This window comes from Ruditapes philippinarum, unplaced genomic scaffold (genome assembly GCF_026571515.1).
Source record: "Ruditapes philippinarum isolate M1 unplaced genomic scaffold, ASM2657151v2 ctg5204_1_1_1_1, whole genome shotgun sequence".
In the NCBI taxonomy this organism is placed as follows: domain Eukaryota; kingdom Metazoa; phylum Mollusca; class Bivalvia; order Venerida; family Veneridae; genus Ruditapes; species Ruditapes philippinarum.
This window is the reverse complement of record NW_026852009.1, coordinates 37510-64711: the sequence shown is the minus strand read 5'-3', so window position 1 is coordinate 64711 and position 27202 is coordinate 37510. Positions and strand designations below refer to the sequence as shown.

At 30.2% G+C, this 27202-nt stretch overlaps 2 protein-coding genes across 7 annotated transcripts; both read left to right on the top strand.

Annotated features, from left to right (window-relative positions):
• The first annotated feature begins 8678 nt into the window (after window positions 1–8678).
• On the top strand, window positions 8679–15468 carry LOC132746590 (tripartite motif-containing protein 2-like). 3 transcript variants are annotated; one of them, XR_009628002.1, is made up of 5 exons: window positions 8679–9501; window positions 10482–10670; window positions 11439–11494; window positions 13050–14315; window positions 14692–15468. XR_009628002.1 is itself a non-coding variant. In XM_060735797.1 (4 exons), the coding sequence occupies exons 1-4, from the start codon at window positions 9338–9340 to the stop codon at window positions 13148–13150; spliced, it is 510 nt and encodes a 169-aa protein (XP_060591780.1). In that variant the 5' UTR covers window positions 8679–9337; the 3' UTR covers window positions 13151–15468. The 3 variants fall into 3 exon arrangements, 1 of the variants encoding a protein (XP_060591780.1); XR_009628000.1 differs by having other exon boundaries at window positions 13050–14375; XM_060735797.1 differs by having other exon boundaries at window positions 13050–15468.
• A 2937-nt stretch (window positions 15469–18405) lies between these two features.
• On the top strand, window positions 18406–24299 carry LOC132746564 (uncharacterized). 4 transcript variants are annotated; one of them, XM_060735776.1, is made up of 8 exons: window positions 18406–18766; window positions 19174–19380; window positions 19729–19929; window positions 20458–20516; window positions 21140–21184; window positions 22362–22409; window positions 22744–22917; window positions 23840–24299. In XM_060735776.1, exons 2-8 carry the CDS (start codon window positions 19226–19228, stop codon window positions 23959–23961), a joined length of 804 nt encoding a protein of 267 aa, XP_060591759.1. In that variant the 5' UTR covers window positions 18406–18766; window positions 19174–19225; the 3' UTR covers window positions 23962–24299. The 4 variants fall into 4 exon arrangements, with proteins under 4 accessions (XP_060591759.1, XP_060591752.1, XP_060591765.1 ...); XM_060735769.1 differs by lacking the exon at window positions 18406–18766 and having other exon boundaries at window positions 18858–19380; window positions 22744–22863; XM_060735760.1 differs by lacking the exon at window positions 18406–18766 and having other exon boundaries at window positions 18876–19380.
• The last annotated feature ends 2903 nt before the right edge of the window (window positions 24300–27202 follow it).

Sequence of the window (27202 nt, the reverse complement as noted above, 5' to 3'; positions counted from 1 at the left end):
CAGCCTGGAAACCGTATCCACAAAGTCTTCGCTCTAACCGATTGAGCTATACGAGATGGCTTATAATGCAATTTGAACTATTTTACCAATGTCAATTCGTATCTGAGCAGAAACTCATACACACTTTTGACATTAACATTCAAATGTTTCGATTTTCAAGAATGGAGAAAAATACAAACTATAAAGCTTAGAGTAATAAACAGTATTTGAAATGGAAAATAAAAAAAACATCGCAATATATTTATTCATATAGTTCTTAGTCGGATCGTTGGGAAATCAGAGGCTCTGTTCCCCTAAAGCTACAAGTTGTTTTTACAACTATGTTACTTTATATGTTTTCAGTTTGTATATTGTATTAAATCTTAGTTGCTATTGCAAACTTTTCAGTGGCAGTGTTGTCAATATAATTCATATTGCGCAATGAACATACTATAACCAATATAATGCAATAGCTTTTGCTATAATTTAAAACTTTTCTTATGACGATTTTACTAGTAAGTTGGTCATCAATAATATCTATTTGTCTTACCTTCCTAGCTGATGACAACAGCAGCAACCGCTCAAACGCTTATGTGATTTAGTTTGTTTTCTACTCGGTTCCGGAATAAACCACGTGCCCGAGACCTTCAGCGTCCATGCCGAGCCACAACATTCGCCTGATCGGGAATAGTTTGTTACACGCTGCAAGGCGTTAAAGGAAGGACAACTTAATATCCAAGGTGGCTCATTTTACGGTCATAATCCTGTATTAGTCAAATTTGACCATTTATTCCCAATATTTAGGATGATTTGACCTAAACCTGTTATTTGTCTTTCCTGCGATGTAATCGCCTCAGTAGAGATTAGGTGTTCTGCCAGTGTCTCTGGTTTTAAAGTAACACTAGTTTCATGGGAAATATATTTCCAAACTAGAGTCGCCCTTAGATTTACGTTGCCTACCTGTTGATAATATTTCTGAAAGACTATTTAAGAGTCGCTATTATTTCCTTGCATCTTAATGTACAATGTATAATGATCATCAACTTGTAAAGGTTAAAGGTCTCCAAAAAATAGATTTTGATAGATATGTATGGGCTGAGTGTTTTGATTTTTTGTTTATCCTGTACTTAAAACACTGACGAATATGAATGACAGGGAAACGGGAACAGATGCTACTGAGGGCGGTATCTATTTTTCAAAACTTAATGTATTCCTCCGTCAGTCATGAAATATTATTTCTTGACAGTTATGTTTGTTTGTTTGTGAAATTATTAACAGAAGCCCAATCAGTTGGATTTTGATTTACAACTTGTGGTATTACAATGAAAGGAGAATTTAGTTGAAGTTGCTTTCTAAGATGATTCATGTTGTTGCTCGAACTAAGTGAAAACTTTCCTCATTTTGTACCAGCTTCGGTCTTTTAAATGATTACGGTCAAACTAATTATCCCGAAACGATAAAGGCAACCAGTTCTGATGGATTTACAAATGTTTAAGATACTTACCAAAGTTCAAAATTATCAACCATTATTTTGCTTACCAAATGCTGATATCTTTGCAAAACACTACAATACCTGATCGCCGCCCGGATAAGCAAAGTTCTGTCTCCATCCTGCTTTTTCACTCAGTGTCAAACAGTTTTAATATTCCATTGACTTGAGAAAGATGTTTTCACAATGAAGGTTTTTGAAAGTATTTAATACATCATAATACATCATAATTATCTTAATCATTATGTGGTCTCAAACAATCAATAGACTAAAACAATTTAATAAATTATATCTAAATGTAACTGAGTCTCAAAATTTCAAACGTATATCTACAGGGAAGCACACTAATTGATAACACCTATATTTCATATGTGTTCTCTTTGGATTATCATTTGACAGATAGGCGTCCCCTTTGGCTTGAAATACGCGCTTCGTATATCAATTCATAGATTCGACGCCACAATGAAACATAGCAAGCTTACTCTCTTTCATAAACATAAATTCACATAGAACTAACCACGACCAATGGGAACCTAAAACTACATGATAAAACTACTGATGACTGATTTTTACCCTATCACCACCACGAGAATTGTTTCTTTGTTACTTTGTTTATATCTATTTATTTAGTAAATAACCCATTTTTCTTGTTTTTTTGTTGGTTTTTTTATTTGTTTTTTTTTTTCTTTTAATTTTTTTTTCTTTTTGATTGTTTGTATAAACATGTACAACCTAGATATTAAAGCAATAAAAAGTGATTTAATACCACCGGTGACCTAACAATTGAACTATGCAAATGTAAACAAGGAAGTTATATCTTATAGTGCGTTCCACAGTTGTTTATACATTTAATTTAATTTAAGATTAATAACTAGCAATACATTCGTAAGATAAAATAAAGTTCTACTAGAAAATATGCTTTATATCTATTTAGCAAAGGTATTATATTTGAAAGACTCTGACATACCAATAATATTATATACGTATTAACTTCTAGAAGCTAGTGACATATATGAATCAATCTCAGGTCCGCCTCATGAAACAAAAGATGCAATCCTATTTAACATTTAATCCAATAAACATCAAATTAACAACATCCTGTAAAAATTGCCAATGAGAGTATGGTTAATTTGCAGCATAGTTTGGTTTATTGATTGTTCCTCCTTATTATATAATTTTAGTATTTAATCCGGCTAGATAATGCAAGGGATTTAAGATTGATATAGCTGAAGGTCTTGACGAAACCAACAAGGGAGACTTTGTTCCAGCAGCAACAATATGTACCAACAATAGATGTATTATAACCGATGAAATAATACGGATGTCATTTCTCTTGTCACAAACTTTATAAACTTAACAATACAGTCAATATCGATCACAAGTAAAAAATAGTCATTTCTTATATTCTGTTTTTGGTTAAGGTAAGCGTTAAATGTATTATAATTATATATTTTTATTGATATTTTTTTGTTACTAAGTAAGAATAAACATTTAAAAAATTGAAATTTTCTATATTTTTTTACTCAGTAACTTTTATAATATTAACAATTCGCACTTTTTGTATTTTCCTTATGCTTTTAATTTAATACGTTTTGTCGCTGTACTTTAATGTGCAGAAATAATAATAAAAATATCTATTGGCAGTATTGTTACGCCGGCGGTGTGAGCCTGCTAGTCCTCGGGAATAATTATACTTTTTGGGATGTATATTTTAAAAGTAGACCTATATTGCTGGTGATCACTTTAATTTATGTATTTAATAGTAAAAATATGTTACATTTTAGGAGGATTACAGTAGTAGGTTTAACATTTTATTTATTTATTATTAAAAAAAGTTATTAATTATATAGTCAAGTCAATTAATTTATTGGCAAAAACATATACACGTTCACCGCCAAGTAACTTTTTGGCGGTACAATACAAAGTATAAAAAGTAAGATACTAATACGTATTTTATGATTAAACATTATAAAGTATACATATGTTTCAGTGTACATTAATCCAAACACATATATTAAGCTGATTCAAGTCTATGTTGCATCGCTGAATAAACAAATTTTGCTAAGTTTACTATTACATTATTGTTCGTACGTATCATAATTGAAGTGAATGTATTTCAATTAGGCCATGTGTAATAATATGTAGGTAAAATGTTTTTCTTAAGTCATTTTAATATGGACATACTAATAAAATATGATAAACAAGATAGGCGTAGTTCAATAACCGCAGCCCCCACATGACCCGGCAACTATAATAAAACATGATATTTAGTTTCAATTTGTTTCATATTGCATTTTGTACAGAGGCGTTGTTTTATTTGTCTTCCCTCTTCAGTAGATGATTTATGCACCTAAACATTGATAGCATTTTACGATGTTTTAAATTATTAACACACCTTAAATATTTATCTTGGGTAAATATAGAAATATAAATAACACATGTAGTCGAACTGGGTATATATTCGGAACAACTCCAGTTGGGTTTGTTTACATCAGTTACATAGATAAGGTTTTTACAAGTTTATTCATACTTAAGTTTATAATTTTATTATAGCTTTCTTGACCTGGGAAATATATTTATTAAATGATTTCGGGTACTACCTCTGTAGATGAGTACTTTCTATATGACATTGTACAAAGAGGTTTGTAGAGCGGACAATATAATCGACACATTGTAAAAGTATTTTGGGTTAATTATAGGAAAAGGTCGCTTATGTCTTGAAACAAGAACGTGACTTCATATAATGACTTCACGAAGACCTAGATGGATCATGTGACCTATTTGATGACGTCACATTGTCTCCATATACATATTTCAGGCCTATATCTGGAATTTTTAATCAGTACCAACTAATTATTGGTGAAACACAAGTCATAACACACATTTCGTAAGTTATGTAGCAATAGTCCAAAGCAACCATTTTTCAATCACAACCTATTCGGATTCATTCTAAATTCTGCGGCGCTGATGTCATGTCAGACTATATTGCATAAAGTCACGTGTTGTATTTACTTTAATTCATGCAGAGATGCCACAATTAATTGATTGTCAGATGTTATCACTAAAACAATATGAAAATGAGTTTTTAGTGAAACAATGTAAATTGTCCAACTTTCACTTAAATAATCTTCATACTGATAATATTCAGATTTTATAAAGATTGCTACAAACTTGCATTGACTCATTCATATGACCGTGCATGAAACACATAGTGGTTTGCGGCAGATGATCCAGACCACTGCGCCTCGGATTATCAGTCATGCTGTCGTACAAACCTACGTAGAGAACTTGAAGCATGACCTATCAGATGCCGGAGGCCAGTTTGACATCTGTCGAACATATTAGTTTGATGGCTGTCATATGTATTTAATAACTATTAATGTCAAATACCACTTAAAGACGTTTTCGGTAGTTTTTTGTGCGCATCGTTATGCGCTTCCAAGAAAGATAATCACGATAATTACTCTTCAAAAAGAAGGTCAAGTTGAATAGTCCTCGGATTACTGTTTAAATTTCGGCTATAAGCAAATAATGAGTAAATAATACAGAATAATTATTTCTAAATGTTCGGGAGGAGATCGGTTCAAAAGAATAAGAGGTCGTTTAGACAACATCAGATTAAGGATTTCCCCTAGCATTAGTACGTCATCATTGACGATGATTCTTCGCGCGTTACCCCACCCACTTGTGGTATAGTGACGAAAGTGCGTCGCCACTTGATAACTAGCAGACAAGTGGGCAAAGAAGTTTAAAATGATATATTTTAAAAATGATGAATAAATAACAAAAATAATATCTTAGACTAAGAAATTTTCCAATTTTCATTATTTTCTTTGTAAATTTCTGAATACTTGCTTACTGTTCGGGTATGTTAGTCGAGTGAAGAAATAATATGGCCTTATATATCTTGTTTTAAAACATATTCAGTATCATTTACTTCATATAACATCAAAAGAAATAGTAAATTATATTACATGTTTTTGTTGTATATATGACAGCATTTAGTATAACACTGATATTTCTCAAGAAAGCGTGGTAATTTTGACTATTGGCATATGCGGTAACCATGGAAACTGTCCGTTTACAAAACAACTAATACGTCAACGTATATTTTTATTTCTATTTTTGAATCCGCCATAAAATTTTACTTGATATATTAAAAATGTAGAAAATTCTATGAAAGAAATTTTTGATAGCTTCAATTATTTACAGAATTCATGTTTATTTTTCTCATTTTTGTTCAGTTAAGAAGCATGAAAAACTCATTATTTTTAAAGAAATATGTTCAGATTATCGTTTGTTGTATACAAAACCCTTAGATAAAGCAAGTTTTGCATAAAATTATGCTTATTGTGTTTGTAATTATCTGTCTTATACATTTTTATAACACAGCTTGGTTATTTTGATAATTTTGAGATATACTGTTACCATGGAAACTACCATTTTTCAAAAACTCCAACACGTCAACATATATTTTATTCTTTTTATTGTTGAATTCCTTATTAAATTTTACACAACATACAAAAAATTTAGAAAATCCTATGAAAGAAATTTTTCAATATCTTTAATTATTCACAGAATTCATGTTTATTTTTTTCATTTTTTGTTCATTTAAAAAGCATGGACCCAGCAGGCACACCAACGTTAAAACAACGTTGAATTATGGTCAGATTTCAACGTTGAAATAACGTTGGATTTATATTCGGATTTGAAAGTTTAAACAACGTTGAAATTTTAACGTTGATACAACGTTGCAGCGTCAACGTTGGCACAAGATGAAGTAACGTTGAAAACCCACCATACTTTAATTTTAAGATATTAAGCAGAGTAAAATAGTTATTAAAAAAAGAATCAAGACAATTTTAGATACTTCAGATATTTTATTTCAAAAATACAGTTCAAGTGCAGCATAAACTCAAACGATTTAAGAAGTCATTTTAGTTCAACAATTAAGCTACAATCTGTTCCAATCTACTTCTTTTTCTAGATCTTCCTGGGTATGTCTCAAGTGTTTCATGATGGCGTTTGAATACTTCTTTGGCTGTCACTTACTGCTTCTGCAAATAAAAAAATAAGAAGTTAGTAGTTAAAAGTGACTTTGTCAATCTAAATTTATATATATAATCAATCAACCTAGTGATTTGTTTTTTATCTTAAAATGCTTATCTCTACGATTTACATAATAAACAGCATAGAATTTGAGATATAGCTGAAGTTTCATATTGACAGCAAATTATGTACATAAAACATCAAAATATTTATAAAAAAAGAAGCTATTTAAACGTCTCACCTGTGATTGGTAAGCAAACTGCTCCCCATCAGTTACTGGCAGCATTTTTTCAAATAAATATTCTAGGCTCTAGCTAAGACCATTTTATGCAGCATCCCGAAAACAACAAATATGTTAATTTTATATTAATGTTGCAGAAGTATTCTGAAAATAATATGTTATTACGACAAGATTAATATCCAGTAGTTGAAATATTTATACTTTGTAAATAAATATATATATTAAATATATGAAATACAATTTAACAAACCTGACATTTCTTTCCGTGTTGAATGCAAATGGTATACAGACTATCGCTCAAAAACTCTTCATTTCAGCCAGTTGAAGGATTTGGAATGTAAAATAGATTTCTTATTCCCTATAAATTCGCGACAATTAAACTTAAAAGTTTAAAACTCAACTTTGTTAATATTTAACATCAATCAATCAATTTGAATCAATATTTTTTGATAATGCAATGAACACAATGTATTTTTCAGACCAATTAACACTCTATATTACTAACACTTAAATATTAATGCAGCTAGATAGACGAATCGTATTGGGACGTAAATTATGTGGGCCGAACTACACTTTATAGGTTACAATCTTATAACTGATCAAATTTTAATTGGTATATAGCACCACAAATAAAGTTTAACAATATGAAAAATAAGCTTAAAAAAGACAAGACTTGTAACCTCGGCATCAATAACTTAGCGTAAGCGTAAGGCCTACCAATTAGGTCGCGAAAACGTGTCAAATCAACTCAATCATGTGTTTACATCTCTAATTTCTTTCATATAGTAAATCAAAGTAGAATTTTAAGAATCAGTAATTATAAAATGAAAAATTATCTGCAAACTAAAATAAAACATTACGGTTATACCTTAGAAATCCAAATAAATCATCGTCTTCTGAATCTGTTCAAATTTCAAAACAGCGCCACCATTTGCAAGAACGATAATCATGGACACCAAAGTATCCGCAACAATTATTTCCCCTGATCAGCGTTATTTAAAAGCAGTGTTTTAATCAATATAACGAACAAGTCAATAAATATAAAACATATTTATATTAAAAGCATTAACGGAAAGCGCAAAATTATTTCCAACTCTAGATATTCGCAATAAAAATGGTTACGTAGTTTTCCTGACAAAAATCACTTACAGACCAGTTAAATAAAGAAATAATTACACAGAATAAGTGGTGTAAAGGTTTAGATAATGATTTAACTAAAAATAAAACTTCGACCATAAACAACGTTGACTAATCAACATTGAATATACATTGGTAATATATCCGTATAATAAACAACGTTGAGTGCCTGCTGGGGAAAACTCATTTTTCAAATTATCATTTGTTAAATACAGAATCATTGGATAAGGTTATCTTTGCATAAAACAATGTTTGCTCTGTGTATTAATCTTATACATTTTCTATTTGTTTGGCTATTTTGACAGTTTTGAGATATACGGTTACCATAGAAACTGCCATTTTACAAGAAATGCAATACGTCAACATATATTTTTATTTCTATTTTTGAATTTGCCATTAAATTTTACTGGTCATACAAAACATTTAGAAAATTATAATTATATATTCATTAGACTAGACGTAGAGGTCTTATTAATAAAGTCTTAATTTTTTATCAACATTTTTCAAGTGGTAGTTGAAGAATAGATATTTTGTAAGTTATACCACCTGGCAGATCTAAGCAAGTTACTATATTTTGTGATATAATAAAATAGGGAAGGTAAAATGGCTGTGTTGATTGGATACTTTATTATTTTGCATCCCAATTTGTGTACTAAATGTGACACCTTCAACTTCCCTTTATGAACACATTAACAGTAGCCATACAATTGCATTGTACTGTACTATTTTATTTTAAATTAGTGAAAGTTTTTTGGTTGTTTTTTTTTAATCTTGAAAAAAAATGTTGAAAGTCATTGAATGACTATTGTGAAATTTTCTACACCTTTCAGCAGCCCTGGCATATCTTGATTAAATTCTTCCTGTTTTGTTCTGTTCTTTATCCTGCCATTTGAAGTTAGTTTAAAAAAATTCTGGGAATGACCTTAGTGGGTCCTATCATTTTTATTGTGTTATTTTTAAAGAAAAATCAAGACTTGAAGAAAATATACCAACTTTAAAATGCATATAATAACTGTTACCTTAAACGTGGTTTCCAGAGTTACAAAAAGTGTTGTAATGTTCGAACGACATAAACTTTGTATTTGAAGTATATATATTTTTGGGGTTTGTTGTCTTGCTTGTGTCTCGCACATTGACTGGCAATATAATATTATACAATTAGAGTTTAAATATCGTTATAAGATGCCTAAAATGTCAATCTATGATTCCATTTCAGTGTTTAGAAGCCACTTGGAAAGCAGTTTGATTTTTGATAGAAAGTAAATAAACGATTATAATATAGAATGTTTTTACGTTACCTTTTGTAAGCTTATCTTTTTTAAGCACACCGAACTTACTTAAGCGTTTAGAATTGATGTGGTTTAAAAGAAAGTAAAGCAATTTCGTTTGATTTTCAGCAATTTTAAATATCCCTTTCAAAATTTCTGTCAAATTTGTAAAAAATGCGTTTGGAGAACAGTGCGCTTCATACTCATTTGCCAAGTCCTAACGACGCCACCAACAACAAAGCGTCTTGCCCTGTTTGTCTTGAAAGTGGAATACCACCCAGGTTTCTTCCATGTATTCACGTGATATGTGATCCATGTCTGCAGAAATTGATCACAAGGTATGAATTCATTACTGCCTTAACTGAACGAATACACTATTATTAACAGTATTATCATTTAATTTACTAACAAATATGAAATGTTTTATATAATATGAATATCCATGTATTTTTTTCCGATAGGTTAAAGTTAATATCAAATGTTTGATATGCATTACCTATGTTTTGTTTAATTCGTAATTTGCAATTTTGTTGATGCTATTTAGTAATATGGTATACTTTTACGCCCAATACTAAGATTTAGACTATAACAACGCCCATGAATTCTAAATTAAATTCAACAAGGAACACGTTCTCTAGTTAAACGAATGTGATAACGGCCACTACACCCTCGACCAAAAACTCGGTAGGGCCTATTTTATTGTCATCATATACATTCATTTCAAAGTTAGACTTAATACAAGGGCAAAAATGTTCCTATGTTATTGTGTTATACTGGTATTATCAGAATGAACTTGGCCTGTTATCAATTGCCATGGTTATAATCAGGTTTCGTTTACCGTCGATGATCTATACTGAATCTGGAAAATCAGAGGTTAAGGAGTTTGAGGACGTTGATAATTTTGACTATAATTTCTTGCTAGGCGTAAAGCAATATTCATGATGACAAAACAATTTTTTACAAATAACAGATTTATAAATCCAACTATAACCCTTTACGTAGACAGCAAAGATTTTTAGTAACTATATCACCAAAAGTTGTTTAATTTTTCAGCTAATGGATACAATTTATTCATTATCTTAATATATAAATGCTTAAATAAGGTATTTTTCCTTTTAACATGAAACTAGCAAAATATATATTTGTTTATATTTATAAACCATAGACTTAATAAATAAATAAATATCATAACACGCATAAGGTGACGGGTGATGATATACGAACAAATCTTACAAAGTCGTCACAAACATCTTATTAAAAATGCTTTGATATGAAAATGTTTATATATGTAATGGTATATTCTTTAACAATAATGCAGCTCGGAGGAAAATACTTTCAAATGTCCCATATGTCGAAAAGTGTACCCCTCTGATGCATTTGCTCATGTGGGAAGTCGACAATACAGACAAACTGCGGAAACATCTTTCTCAAGTCAAGGGAATTTACCAACTATTTCAGAAAGAGTTCAAAGCACAGAAGATAGGGAGTTGGGTTACCGAGTGATCAGGTACAGTTATGTTTTACATGTGTTTTGTATTACTTATTTGAATAAGTAATGTATTATGTTGTTTTTTCAGTTCATTTTGTTTTTAGGATGACCACAAAACGGTATGAACTCGTATCTCCTATTTTGATTATGTTAACATTTAAAAAACATCTTTCGCACTGCACTGTTTAACATTGTAAGTACATGTATAATTGACAAAAATAAAAACGTGTCGTAATTATCTTAAGTTTTATGTTTCGGAACGTAAATAAATTTGCGGACACCGAGGCCACGTCTTTAAGATTTAAGGATCAGGATCAAGATCAGTTGAATATAAACTCAAATATTATCCAATGATTTTCCTTATTATAATATATTAAATATTAAATATTAACTTTATAAAACTTGACTTGAAATTTAACAAAAAATTTATTGTTATTTTACAAGAAATAAACATTTTACAGTTGATCCAAATATTGATCTTGATCCTAAAGTTGATCTTTATTTTTATTAGATTATTTTTGTATTTGTTTTGTTATTCATTGATTTTATCCAAAAATATGTTTTTTCTTTACAAATCAGCATTTCTTTTACATTTTGAATATGTACCATTCAATTCTTGCACAATATGATCAATTTAAGTTTTATAAAACAATGATCCTGATCTTTTCTTTGTGAACAAGGGGCCAGGCATTGATATCAAAACTATGCAATTTGTAAGCAAAAAGAAATATAACACGTCTGGGTAAAAATGGATAAAATTTTGAAAAGATACACAACCTATTTCAGAGACTCAAGAATCAACCAGAGACCGCAAACACATGTCTTTTACAATAACGAATCAGGTAATTAATATGTGATTGAAAATAAATAATTTTAATGAATAAATCACAAATTATTTTGCACCGTTACAGCTAACTGAGCATGTAGTGTCACTAAATATAATTATGACCTTTAAAAGTGTCATGCCTGCTAGACGAACTCTTTCTACTAACACGACAGCCAATATTATGATTTCCATGACTAAATGAGACTACGACCAACACTGAACCCACGTTTTTAATTTGTACGACTACCACGATCAACTCGACTTTGACCTACTCTTTTAAATCTATGACCATTTCTACAATACACACAAACTTTTAACGTAGATCGTAACACTGAATATAGCTTTACAGACCTTAAATAGTGCACCGTTTACAGCTTAATCCGTATGTATGATACACTAGGCATAAGCTGTTTAGCACTGTACATTTTCTGACCCGTAAACAGCCTACTGCGCAGATAGGTTACAATACGTATTAACTTTTAACGTTGACCGTAACACAGTATACAGCTTTAGAGACCTTTAATGTTGCACCGTATACCGCTAAATAGGCAAAAGGTTATATCTGTTACAATACGCGTACACTTTAAACGTTGTTCGTAACACAGTATACAAATCACTCTAAATGCATCTTGTCGTTAAATCGTATATGCATTTGAAGTATTCTTGTAGAATAACCGACAGTGTTTCCTTCAGACTACGACTATATTCAAGGCCAAAAAATCCGGACCGAAATCATAAACAGATAAATGAAAAATGTTAAAACAACAATGAAGATTACAACTTTTTCTAAAAAGGATTACGACCTCTTACAATTATATGACTACGAGAAGAACTATTTTTACATTAACAACAACCAACTTTATGTTTTATTTGACCAAAGTTGATATAAGACTACAACCAAAACTGAGACAAAGCATTTGATTTTATGTCTACGACCACCACCACGATCTTGACAATGACATCTTCTACAACCATGAGCAGTACGATAACGACTATTACCACGACTTTGAAAAAATCTTCATAATTTATATTTATTAGTAAGACCATCAATACCACAATAGGTGTTATTTGGTTTTCATCACTAACATCCCTACATGATATTAAGACTGCAGACAAAATAGCTATTTCGTTATCGAACAATAGCCTTTTGTTATGGTCCTGAATATGATTGCAAGTAATTTTCGGTTGTATTAACCCTTTATATATATATATATATATATATATATATATATATATATATATATATATATATATATATATATATATATATATATATATATATATAAGTAAAGATTTCATAATAATAATAATAGTAATAATAATAATAATAATAATAATAATAAGAGGAAGAAGAAGCAGAAGAAGAAGAAGAAGAATAAATAATAATAATAAAAATGATGATGCAACAGTGCAATGCGGGTAAATATTTCATGAAAATATAAATGAAAGAGACTTTAATATTTCTTAATATTTGAATCAATACTCATTTTCGTTCCTAAGTCAGTTTAATTAAAACGGACATTGTTAGCTACACACATTTATCAAATATTTATGGTATTTACGTTTTACAGAATGTGTCTGTTGTCGATCGTGTATAAAAACAATGGCATTTGGAGGTAAAACAATTATTAACATAATCAATAAAATATATATAGAATGGAAAATTATATAACCAGTATCATTTTAATGACACAATCAGTATCAAATGAAATAATCATGAAAGCAAACACTATAATGATGTTGAAGCATGAATGACGATTATTATTATTATTTATTTCTACACCATGAGTGTCATTAACGGATAGGTGTAAATATTTAATTTTGTTGAACAGAGTAAAGTTTAACTATTTTCACATTATATAAGTGTATTTGTTTATGGTTTATATCATTGCATCTATTGCTGCCCTTTTAAAAGAAAAAATAGTTTGTTGTAATTTGATTTAGTTTAATTGTTTTTGTGTTGTTGTAACATAAATCCCAAGTAAAATATTAGAAGCTATAAGCTGATTGAAACGATTGAAATGCTTTCCTTGAACCAGCCAATACTAAGCAATGAGTGTCAAGTTTCTTGCTATTGCCCCTGACGGAGTTTCAACGCACGCGGTAAGCGATCCTTAGATTACTAGTCATATGGGCTCACCACTAGCCAGTATTTGAAAATTTTAAAATGTTTAAATATGTAACATGTAAAAAAAATGTTTATGTAGTTCCCAGCTGTATAATAGAATCGTTAGGTTTTGGTCTATTTCAATTGATACATGTTTTAATGCTAGAATGTAACATTTAATTATGTTTTCAGTTCTTATGTTGCATTTAAACTTAGTGGCAATTGTAAGACTTTTTGCAGGTAACGTATATGATGTTACTGGTTGAATAATCAAGTAACCTAAAAAGAACAAATTTTAGAAATTTAAAATAAACTAAATTATGTAAAGATTATCTATAAAACAGTAATCAATTTAATTTGAAAGAGTTAATGTGTTAACGCTTTAATCTAATAACGACATTGTGCCTTTAGTTATTTAGTAATTTGCAAACACAGTAATCATGTTATGCAAGCAAACAAAAACGCTTCCGTGATACATGTCTTCTCAAACTTTGATTAAGTGATATGTACATTACATTAAACGTGTGGCAGGACATCGGTTTATGTTGTAATCTTTGTGTGTTCTTCTATGTTATGGTCTATTGTTGTGTTTTTTCTACGACAGGTTTGATTCTAATAATTATTTCCGCCTGGGACCATTGGAAAGGTGTTGGCATTTTTCATACGCTTAAAGGCCTAACAGATATAATTATTGCAATAACACTTCGGCGAGATGTGACATGTCGTTATCGTAAATATCTTTTTTGGGTTCTGATACTGGCTTCAGTTATAGTGATGGGTTTTGGTACATGTATGTCAGTGTTCTATCTTGTGTTCTTTTTTAAGTTTTAAATACACGAGTTCAGTTGTTTGATCCTTTCATTTTAATGAAAGGGGAAATGGGGAAGGGAATGGGGAGGTGTTATTATTTCCTTAATAAGCAATATAATAATACCCATTAACGTTTGAAAGTCGTTATAGTTTTTCATTAATTTAATAACGATATATCATCTTTGTTTATGAAAAGAAATTTGTTAAATACTATGTAGCTGAGCAAAGTGTTGAATTATGAAAATATGCAGAGTCAAAATAATCATATAACATATAATTCGATTTATCTTTTTTAGGTTCGTATTTAATATGGACAGATTTTATTCGAATAATTATGGCCTGGTATACGATAGTGGACTGGTTGATGATATTTTGCAGTTTTTGGTACATGTATGTGTTGTTCTTTATAAACCAAAATTGATCACCAAATCTTTTAAGATTGTTGATATTGTTTATATATGTAGATGTCAAGCACTGTTAGTTATTTTGCATACATGTACCCTTATGGGCTTTAAAGCCTATTTGCAATAAAATAGAATGTCTAGTGTCTACTATTAAGACGAATTATGTGTGAATAACAAAACATTTCTGTCTTACATGCTTAAAATATGGTACGAAAGAAACAAGACATTATCTATGTATTGTACTTATTAAGAAGTGATTTTGTTTGAACTTTTTAATGATATATCTAAAACATTGTGTTTATCTGAACTGAATATAGATTAGCTTTACCAAATCATTTATTCCATTGAAAGTTTTATATAACCTACGATGTATCAGGAAATTGTATTGCTCAGTTAAACTTCATCTCTAGTTGAATGATTCTGTGTAACTTATTATGAATATTCATCATAGCATCTACATGTTCTTGCATGTTTGGAATTTTTACTTTTAACACTTACCAATATTGTAAGATATTTATTAAAATAGGTTAGGATCCAAAATACCTCACTCATCAGGGAGTAGCGTTAAAGTTGCATGTATGTTCAAAAATACAAAAAAGCATAATAAGTTGTATGTGATAGTCTTTTCTTATTGTATGTTATTTTGTCGCCAATAAAATTTGAACAAAGCATCTCTATTTAAAATATTTAAATGCGTCATCAGGGCGTGTTTATGTAAGAGTTTCAAAAATTCCGTTTATAAGCCGTGTAAATTTTCCTTTTAAATCTCGTTCAGTGAATATTGTATATTCTAACATAATTACCAATTTTACTGTTTTGCCTGATCATTGATCTGCCAAAGTGACCAAAGATTATTATGAAACTTCATTCTCTTCTTTACATTCGACATCGTTCAAAGGAATGCATCTGCTTTTAACCTGATGGAACCGAAAGTGAAAAAACTTCATCAACAGTATAGAAGCATGCCAGCCTCCACATTTGTGCAGTCTTATTGTTTCAAATGCGCAATACTAGTAGTTATAAATCTAATATTTAATGAACCGAAACTTAAAAGGTATTATTATCATAATCAGTTCCCATATTTCACATCCTAAGAAATAAACCTGGTAAATAGAAACAGTGTTCTAGATTGTAGCTTAAAGGTGTCCAGAAGCATGAAAATCAGTAAATAATTGTAACACCATTCTCTTTTGTTTAATGTCACTTTAGTTTTCATTATGAAATTTCGTAACATTTAAGTGGCAGCGTTGTCAATGAAGCAATATAATACAGATAGCTTTAATGACCACACTTTAACCAATATAATGCAATAGCTTTTGCTATTATGTATAACTTCTCTTAAGCCACTTTTGATAGTTAGCTGGTCATCAATAATTTCTATTTGTATGATTTTTCTGGCTGATGACAACAGCGACAACAACTCAAAAGCGTGTGTGATTTAGTTTTTACTCGGTTCGGAATGAACCACATGTACGAGACCTTTTGCTTCCTTGCCGGGCCGCACCATTCGCCTCATTAGAAATCATTTGCAAAATATGTTGACATATCCTCAAATCGTGGAAGGAAAGGAAAATTTCCTTCAAGACATATTTTAGGATCATCATCTTGTATTAGTCGACCAATATTGTCCCTGATACTTAGGATTACTTCGCCTGGACCTGTTGTGTACCATCTCTGTCTTGTGCACGCCTCAGATAATGTGAATCTGTCTCTGTCTCTGCTCTTATAGTTACCCTAGATTCATGGGAAATATATTTCCAAAGCAGAATCACCTTTAGATTTACGTCGCTTTACTGTATTTTTTTATAATATTTCTGAGGCTATTTCAGTTTTATTTCAATACATATATGCTACTGAGGGCGAGGCCTATTTTCAAAACTGATGTATTCATCCGTACGTCATTAATATTATTTCTTGACAGCTATATTTTGTTTTGTGGAATGGTTAATACAAGGTCAGTAAATTGGATCACTTTTCGACTTAGAACTTATGGTTATATAATGAAAGAAGAATTGTGTAAAGTAGCATTCTGAGGCTGTATTTTACTACTCTCAAAACTTCCAGCCTCGGTCTTTTAAATGATTGCAAAATGACTGCATATTCCCTGGACTTGAGGAAGATGCTTTGTAGTGTGATTACTTTGCTGTTTATCTTTACGATTTTTACAGGAGCAAACGTATCAACGTAGTACTCTTGTGGACATAGGGCATTTGAAAGTATTTTATACTCATATCTGTATCGTAAAACATCAGGTTTCGAACGTACGGAGCCCCTAAGGTGACATTCTTGACACTTTTCCCCTGGCATTTAATTCGTTTTTACGAAATATTAATTCGTTTTTACGAAATGTTAATTCGTTTTTACGAAATATTAATTCGTATTTACGACATACTAATTCGTTTTTGCGAAATATTATTTCGTAATTTCGAAATATTATTTCGTAATTACGAAATATTAATTCGTAAAAACGAAATGTTATTTCGTAATAACGAAATAATAATTTGTTTTTACGAAATAATAATTCGTTTTTACGAAATATTAATTCATATTTACGAAACATTAATTCGTTTTTATGAAATGTTATTTCGTAATTATTATTTCGTAATTACGAAATATTATTTCGTAATTACGAAATATTAATTCAGTTTTACGAACTCTTATTTAAGGTTATTGTGAGCTTGACAAACAACCTACTAATCTCACAAATGGGTCATTTACAAGCCTTGATCAACCTTGCGATTATAAGCCGAATGGTTCTCAAGTTATTAAATTTAAATGAACAGAGTTTTTTGAGTGAGAAGTCATTCTCTATCCAAAATGGTTTCTTTTTCCCAATTGTCAAATACATGTTCCTATCAACAATGTTTTAATGTTTGAGGCAATTAATCTTTTATGACATGTTTCTTTAAAACAGAAACTTGCTATATTATTCCTTTCTTTTATCATATACTCTAACATTAGTTAAACTAAAGGGGCGAGGGGGTGCTCAAGTGTTTCACTAATCTAATCAATTTAGAATATTTCCTTACAATTTATGTATGGGCACCGTATGATCATAAAAACATAATAATTTATTTCAAAACTCAATAATTTCGACAAAATGAAACAGAAAATAAATGTCCGTTTTTGGATTTGAAGCACAGTACCCCCTTTTTAACTAAATTTTCCTAGCGCGTGTACTATCACGGCTCTGGCTCAATGACAGGCGATTATTTTAATTAATATACAATAGTGTTAAGTTAAAAAGCTTGGGGAAAACAAAAGGCACTATTTATATTGCATTAACATGCCGAAACTTAGTTTTAAGGCCTTATTTATAACTTTTATCAAAACTCTTTGAAACACTAGAAAAAAATTAATTCTTTTTTACGAAAGATTATTTCGTATTTACGAATTATTTTTTCGTAATTACGAAATAACATTTCGTTTTTACGAATTAATATTACGTAATTACGAAATAATATTTCGTTATTACGAAATAATATTTCTTAATTACGAATTAATATTTCGTAATTACGAAATAATATTTCGTAAAAACGAATTAATATTTCGCTTGGTGTATCATATAGACTAGTCCGCCACAATTGAGCATAATATGCTGACTCTCCTTCGTAAATAGAAATCCGCATAGAAATAATCACGACGAACCATAAACATCATGGAATATGTGGATTGATCTTAACTTTACCACCAACACGAGGCTTGTTTCTTTGCTCCGAAAGAGTGTTTTGTTTCGTTATGTATCTATTCATATAGTAAATTACAAAATGAACATATTTGTAAATACAATCTAGATATAACAACAATAAAAGTTGATTGAAAACCCAAATCATCTCACAACCGAACTATGCAGATATGAACAAGGAAGTACGTTTCAATCAATTGGGCAAATAAATGTAAAACTTATCAATACAATCGATCTAAAAAACACATAACATAGTCATCTGGTTGTGATTATTGGTTGAAGGTAAGCGTTATATGTTTTATTATTATTTTTGTTGTTATTTTGAAAGAATGAAACTTAAATTTATTAATACATCATTTTCATATTTTGTAATCAATAACTTTTACAATATAACCAATACACACTTATTGTATTTAAATATGCTTCTGATTTCATAAATTGTCGCTATAATTGTCTTTGCACAGATCATATTTGAGTTTTATTTAAACATGTATGTGTTTTTCGACCAGTACTTAAGTAAATAAGCCAGTTGGAAATTATTTTGATTTTTGATAGCACGTACATAAACAATATGAATATTTAGGTTACCGTTTTGGTATGCACAAACATGTACTTATCACATTGACCCGATGTAATCGTTTACAAGTTGTTATAAATAAGACTGTGAAGAAACTACGTTTGGTTTCCAGAATTTTTAAATTCCCATTTCAACGTCGATGTCAATTTTGTCTCGGATATAAAATGAGTTCGGAGATCAGAATTCAGTTGCCTGTCCCTAACGATGTAGAAACCGACAAGGAGTTGTGCCCTGTTTGTCGTGAACGCGAAATACGAACCAGGTTCCTTCCATGTATTCACATGATATGTGAACCATGTCTTCAAGACTTGATCAAATGGTATAATTTAAGTTATAACGTCTTTAATTGAACAAAAACACACAAATAACCAACTAAATGTAATTGTGTATGATTATATATATAAACATGTGTATTTTCTGATAGGTATAAGTTTCAAACGTTTAATATACATTAGTAAAGTTTTGTTAAACTCGTAATATGCATACATTTTTGTTGATGTTATACTTCTACGCCGACGACTTCGATTGACTATAACTATTATGGTTCTGTTGTCAGTTGGTATAATTATAAGTATAATGTTCAGAAAAATGATATCTTATATGTAAATTTTTGAATATAATTTCAACTACTGGTATGCAATAATGATATTGTTTAACAATAATTCAGTTCAGAGGGAAACACTTTCAAATGTCCCTTGTGTCGAAAAGAGTACTACGTTGATACATTTGCTCCAGTGAAAACTCGACAATACGGAGAACAAAATAATCACTATGCAGAAACATCTTTCTCAAGTCAAGGGATTTTAACAACTATTTCAGAAAGAGTTGAAGCTGCAGGAGATAGACGTTTGGCTGACCGAGTGATCAGGTAATGTTGTGTTCTGCAAGGATTTAAATCAGAAATTTTATTACAAAGTAGAATGATAAATTATACATTTTTTTTATTTTGTTGTATGAAAATTAATCTTGCTTTAAAACTATGTAAAGATGATTGCAAGTTTTATGTTGTTTCACATTTAATAAGAATATAACATCGACTTGTGCATGATTAGAATACAGAGCATACTAAATTAGTGATAAATTACGGTATTGTTTTCAGTTCATTTGTTTTTAGGATGGCCACATAAATAGTATAATCACGCAAATCCTATGTTTATTTTGTAATAATTTGAAAACATCTATCACGTATCAGCACTGTTGAAAATTAAACGTACACGTATAATTAACAAAAGTGCTGCAATTTATCTAAAGTGCTCTAGTTCGTTATTATAAATGAAATCCGGAAAACCGAATGTTTGATAAAAAAAGACTTTGCAATTTCTAAGCAAATGAATAATGTTTATAAAACGTGAGGGTGAAAAATGGTAAATCTTAAAGGATACACAATCTATTTCAGGAGCAATAATGGCCCAGCAATCAATCAGAGACCACAAACGTATTCTTATAACAAATCAGGTAATTCATAAGAAATTAAAAATTAATCATTTCTTAGGCATAACCCTACGTTTACAGTAAACTGCGTATATATATATATATTTTTATATATATATATATATATATATATATATATATATATATATATATATATATATATATATATATATATATATATATATATATATAAGTAACAGTCCGCGTAAACTGTAAGATTGTTTCGTCCAAACTACGACTACATACATGACCCATGATCAAGACTACAACCATGACCATTTCGACTACGACGTTTACGTCTTCATATACGACCAAGATAATGACAATAACTTCGGCTATTAATTACAATTAAAGAGTAAAGCTTTATTAAAAATGGATGTACAAATACAACATATAGCCTGCAATATAGTAGTTTGCTGTATCTACTACCTTGTGCATTTCAACATAAACAGTTTACGCGTGAGCTAAGTTTGTGATCAGCTTATATATGTTGCTACAGTGCAATGTGAGTAAATATTTTATCAAAATATTAATGAAAATAGAGTCACTTATTTGTCCAAGACCGTTATATTGAATCGTAGGAATTGACAGTTACACGCATATATCAAATACTTTTTCAACATTTATGCTATATTTACATTTTTCAGAATGTGTCTGTTGTCGGTCGTGTATTAAAGCCGCGGCATTTGGAGGTAAATAAGTTACTACATAATAAAAAAAATAGATATTGATAGAAAGGTACATAATATAAGTACCACGTAATCTATGGTGTGTGGAACGTTGCAAAATTCTAAAAATATTTTTATGTGATATAAAGCATACTTATATTGTATAATCTTATATTTATGCTGTAAAAGTAACTGTTCATGTGGTGAAATTTCGCATTTGTTTTGTTTAAAATATTTATGTTCTGTATTTTTATTTTATTTACTGTGTCTTTGTTGTTCATAGCACAAGAAGCGAGAATTTTAACTTTTTTCAAATTTATATAAGTGTATTCGTTAATGGTGTATATAATATAACATTTATTGGTGCTCTTCTGAAAGAAAAATTTAGTTCTAATTCATTTTAGTTCGAAGAATGTGTTGGTGCGATGCAAACTCCCTCCAAAAATTAGAAGGTATAAGCTTATTGAAACCCCCTCAAGTCCTGTAATCAGTCAGTACTAAGCAACATGTGTAAAGTTTCTTGCTCGCGGAAACAACGACTTGTCCGTGACGGGGTTTGAACTAATGCGGAAAGCAATCCTTAGATGACTAGTCCGATAGACTAATCACAGGGTCATGCAGCCAAACGAATGTTTTGTCACGTGTGTGTATTTGAGATTATTTGTACTTGCCACCGGTTGTCCATATAGATGGGTCCTCAAGTAGAGTATTAGTCATTATATATTTTAGAGGATAGTGAAGGATACAGATACAGAAAGATGCCCACATTCCAAAAGCTTCTACTGGTTCTTCAACGTGCCAAGTAATTAATCACTCATACTCGGAAGTCTCATCCGAAAGACTAATTAAGTAATTTTAGTTGGCCAGTCTTGGAATCGGACCCATAAAGTCTCGCGTTCTAACCGATTTAGCATTGCGGGCTGGCTAATAATACAATATGATTTACCAACGTCAAGTTGTATCTGAGCAGAAACTCTATCCTGTTTGACTCAACATCTAAAATGTCTTAATTTTCACTATCATGGTTAAACTATAATTCTCAGAGTAATAGACAGTATTTGAAACAAAAACTAAAAACATCGCAAGATATCCATTAATATAGTTCTTAGCTGCACAATTGAATCGTAGGGGGTATCAGAGGTTTTGTTCTCTTAAAGATACATGCTGTTATTACTACAAAGTCACTTTTTTATGTTTTCAGTTTGTATGTTGCATTTAATCTTAGTTGCTATTGCAAGAGTTCTTTTAGGTAAGAATATGACGTTATTGTTAATAATAGATGAAAAATCTAGTAATCTTTAGGAAATATCTTTTCATTTCTTTTTAATATAAATGATTAGACCGTATAGAATAGCTTATCTAAATTAATTAACCAGAAACTTTACACAGAATCCTCAGAACTTTAATTCGCATACACAGTTATTTTGTTATGCAAACATATTTATCTGCCTTCGTGATATCTGCCTCCTCAAACTTTGACTTATTGAAATGAACATTACATTAAAAGTGTGATAGGACATCGGTTTATGTTGTTACTTTTATGTGTGTTCCACTATCCTATTGTGTATTCTTTTTTACCACAGGTTTATTTTCTGGTCCTTTCACAAGCACATGGAACGGTTGTGTCATTTCTCAAATGCTTAAAGGAGCATCTGATTTCATTATTGCAATAACTCTTTGGCGAAATGTGAAATGTCGTTATCGTAAATATCTTTTCTTGGTTCTAATACTGGCTTCAGTTATAGTGACGGGTTTTGGTATGTCGTTGTTCTACATACACGATATGTTTTGTTTTGCATGTTAGATTGAAATATATTTCACTGAGTGAACACCAGATGCGTAATTTTCACGAGTGGCATAGCCACGAGTGACAATAGAATAGCTGGTGTTCACGAATGAAATATATATCAATCTAATATGCAAAACAAATAAATTTTCTTTTAATTACATGCTTTATAAGTGATGCTTCTAAGTATTGTTCAATGATTTTACCGAGTAACGTCGCGCATTCTCCTTTATGATGTCATCACATCATGGCGTCACATCATCAATTTTGAAATATAGTTCTGTTAAATTTCTCTAATGTCGTTACATTTTAAAATGATTTATGGTGACATCGACTTTCATTTTCTGTATAAGCAAAATTTACGCATGACGGCATTTATTTTTGCCTGTTATTCCATTTAGTTATGATATTATTTTCACCCGCATTCAGATATAGTTATGCTACAGTGAAATTATATCTTATAAATTTCACTTGTGGTTTATCAGAATACAATCATCTGATGTATAACAGTAAAACACTGGAAAGCATGAAATTAATTGCGTTCTTTGTTTTATTTTAAATTCACCAGTTCCATTAGTTTGGCCCTTGCTTTGTTGTAAACGAAATGGGGATGTTTTTCTAACACCTTGTGGTTATTTGATCATGTCCTCTGTATGTAATATAACATTCCCTAGTAAGGTTTGAGGGTCATTATAGTTTTAAGTTATTCAAATTACGACACGTGCAGCAGTGTGACTGCTTATCATTCAGTTACTTTAATTCTTTCTTGTAAACAGAGATATGTTCCTTATTAATATAGCTGAGCTAATAATAAAAAAAATCTCAAATAAATTGTATCATAATAGTTGAATCAAAATAATTACATAACATATAATTAGATCAATCTATTTTAGGTACGCATTTCATATGGACAGAATGTTTTTTTGGAGACTTCCTTGGATGGTATATAATAGTGGACTGGCTGATGATATTCTGCATAACTCTATACATGTACTGTTTAGTTAAAGACGACTGATTAACTATGAATAACTTTCAAAACATCTATGTCTTATCTGATGAAAGATATATGTACGAAATAAAACAGGACATTATCCAAACATTTTACCAATTAAAAATGATTTATTGTGCATAGTTTAATGATATATTTTTATCTGAACCGATATCAGTTTTATATACTTCATGTAATCATCATAGATCAGGATGAATATTCATCATAACCTTAACATTTTCTTGCATGTTTAGAATTTACATTTAACATATACTAGTATTATGAGACCATATATTTAAAAGGATCCAAATTATGTCCCTTCTCGGGAAATTTCATGTATGGTCAATAAATAAATAAAAATGAGCAATAAATTTTCCATGATCGTCTTTATTTCATTTTATCTTATTTGTTACATTTAGATATGAACAAAGCCCATTTATTTGTACATTCGATTGCGTATATGTTAGTTCTTAAATTCCTTTTACAAGCCGTGTAAACTTTTACTTTTACAATTAGCTGTATTGTAACATAAATGTTTTGCATTTTATAGATCTGCCAATGTATCTACAGATTTATATGATATACGTTAATTTATTTTTACAGTATATATACAAATCAGCGGGGGGAACAGCTGACACAAATCTCCCAATATTTCCGTTTGAAGCTTACTCATAGAAATTTAGCAGCAAACATTTTCTTGACTACAATTGACATCAAGGTTGATAAAAGGTTTTTGAAATGGCAGATGAAGCTATCGTACATCTGTTTTACGAATGTTAACATATAAAGCAATTTTGGCAGTCTAAAAAAACTTAAAACATAAATGCCCACATATAACTGATCAAGAGATGAAATTCTTTTTGGACTAATACATACAATAATAATAATTATGACATTACTTAAAATTTTCTTTTACAAATTGCAAAAAACGATACATAAAGACACGCTGATACAAAAATATACCCCTTAGTATACTTTACTTTAAGAGAACACTTATCTTTACTATAACACTGAAAAGAAGGTACAATTTAATTGGGAAGCATTTGATAAATATTGGTCTTAATAAGAAAAATTAGTAAAAAGAGTTGTTGGTAGTGATATTCATGGAACACTTTGCGTTTAGCAAGTTAGCACAGAAATGGCCTGTTATTAAGATTTTACTTTTGCCATGCTGCTTGTAAGTTAGATATTGTTGTTGTCTTGTTTTTTGTTGTTTTGTTTTGTTTTGGTTTTGTTTTTTGTTGTTTTTTTTTTTGGGGGGGGGGGGGGGGGGGGGGGGCATTGTGTGTGTGTACTCTCAATTGAACCATATTGACATTTTATTTCAGTGAAGTAGTTGCAAAAATTGTTAAGTTATTCCTTGAACATTTATATAGCTGTCTGTAAATTGTCATGTTAAAAAAGTTAATATGAAACTTCATTTTTCTAATTTTTTTATTTCTATATATTTACCAACATTAAACAGCGACATCAATCTACCGTCCGCTTTTAACCTGCTGGAACCGAAAGTGTAAAAGTGAAAAGACTTTTTCACTAGTATAGAACCATTAATGTCTTCACATCCGTGCAATCTGATTGTATCAATGCGTATAATAAAATCTCTTTGTACTAACCGAAACATTGATAAAATTTATTTTTTCAAAAGATTCCAATTTTGTAACATTATTTACATTGTCAGATATATACTTCTAGCTTTAGACATTTTTATAATCTGGCCAAAAGAAACAATGCTCTATTTTGTTTTTGCTTTTATCTATTTATTTGCTTTTATGTATTTATTTACTTTTATTATTATTATTATTATTATTATTATTATTATTATTTTTATTATTATTTTGTAGTCAGAAGATGTGTTGAAGCAATAGTTTTTGGAGATATAAGTAACACCATTCCCCTTTCTTTTCATGACAAAATAGCACGCTGGCCATAGCTCTATTAAGGGGTCGTTTTGCACAAATCTTTATGTGTCTAAACCAAAATTAGGCAAAAGTGGCGTCCGCTCGCCAAATTGTACAGAAGTGTTTACATAAACGACAATAAATTGCACCGTTTGTGTGCAATAACTTGAAAGAGTACATATGTGGGCTCCAGTCTCACTTAATGTTTTCAGTAAAACAATAGAACATAAAATAAAATTCAGTCAAATACCTACCGACAACAGCAAACGGCCATGTTTTATCCACCGCTTCTGCGACGAATACTCCACCGCCGCTGCGATAGACCTACCGCTTCTGCAAAAGCTATTGCCAGTGTGCCAATAGCTTTCCAATACGTTACCTGGCTACTTTCTACATCCCAAGGCGAGACCACAATATAATCTTTGAGTTTTAGTCCCAAAGTTATTTATAAAAATGTTTCTGTGAGTTTTATCTTTCCTCTAAATAAATTTTAAACAAGTGAACTCGAAAAGATTACAAAATAAATAGTTTACTTCCTTGAGTCCCTTTAATGGAAATTAACATTCAACACTGATGCAAAGGATAAATGGCTATTAACTCTTTTTACTATGTAAATATTCGTACGAAACAAATAACAATACGGGGTTTTATATTTTTTTTAAAATGAACTCGCACAATTCACATCATATGTTCACAAAGCTCGTTACAGACAAGTTTCAATTGTTGATTTAGATTTTTTCATTTTCATGAAAATCACAGTATCTTGAATTATTACCCCTCACTTTTTTCGTAATGTTAATTTCCCATAGGCCTCTGGGAGTTATTCTTACTAAGAATTTCGTACTGTTACATAGGTAACAGTAATTTTTAACAGTATAAAATCTGGTCACGTGGTCTATTTCCTAAATACAATGAAATGAAATGGTCGCCATTTTTCTCTCGATTCATTCTTATTTTCGACGATAGGGCCTAGAGCATCACCAAAGTAACTATGACTCTCATAAAATTTAGTTCTTTGCACCGTAGAGTTCTTTTTCGCATATAATATATCTTTTTGTTGAATAGTCAAAAAGTAAACATCCGTTTCCAACGGAAGTTATTGTTATGTGAATAATTTTGTGTCAAATTGGAACATGCAGACGATTAAAGCATGCAACTAAGGATTATTAAACAAGTTTAACAAGTGATCGTTACAGATAGAGTTGGAAGACAGACATCTGTAAGATATCATCGTTATTTTGTAAATGCACTTTGTCAAAAACCATGCGAAGAATATTCTGAATACAGAAAGATCAGATTTCACAGATCATAACGTTATAAATGGATTAATGTTTTTTTTTTCTAAGTAAAACACAGCTTATTGTATGTTT

Bases quoted from the DNA above. Each gene is read 5' to 3' on its own strand.
- LOC132746564 (XM_060735760.1), top strand. From the start codon at position 19,082: ATGCACAAACATGTACTTATCACATTGACCCGATGTAATCGTTTACAA. The intron at 21,185-22,361 runs GTAAATAAGTTA...TTATGTTTTCAG, and splicing joins TAAAGCCGCGGCATTTGGAG to TTTGTATGTTGCATTTAATC. The intron at 22,410-22,743 runs GTAAGAATATGA...TTTTTACCACAG, and splicing joins TATTGCAAGAGTTCTTTTAG to GTTTATTTTCTGGTCCTTTC.
- LOC132746590 (XM_060735797.1), top strand. From the start codon at position 9,338: ATGCGTTTGGAGAACAGTGCGCTTCATACTCATTTGCCAAGTCCTAAC. The intron at 10,671-11,438 runs GTACAGTTATGT...AACCTATTTCAG, and splicing joins TTGGGTTACCGAGTGATCAG to AGACTCAAGAATCAACCAGA. The intron at 11,495-13,049 runs GTAATTAATATG...TACGTTTTACAG, and splicing joins CTTTTACAATAACGAATCAG to AATGTGTCTGTTGTCGATCG.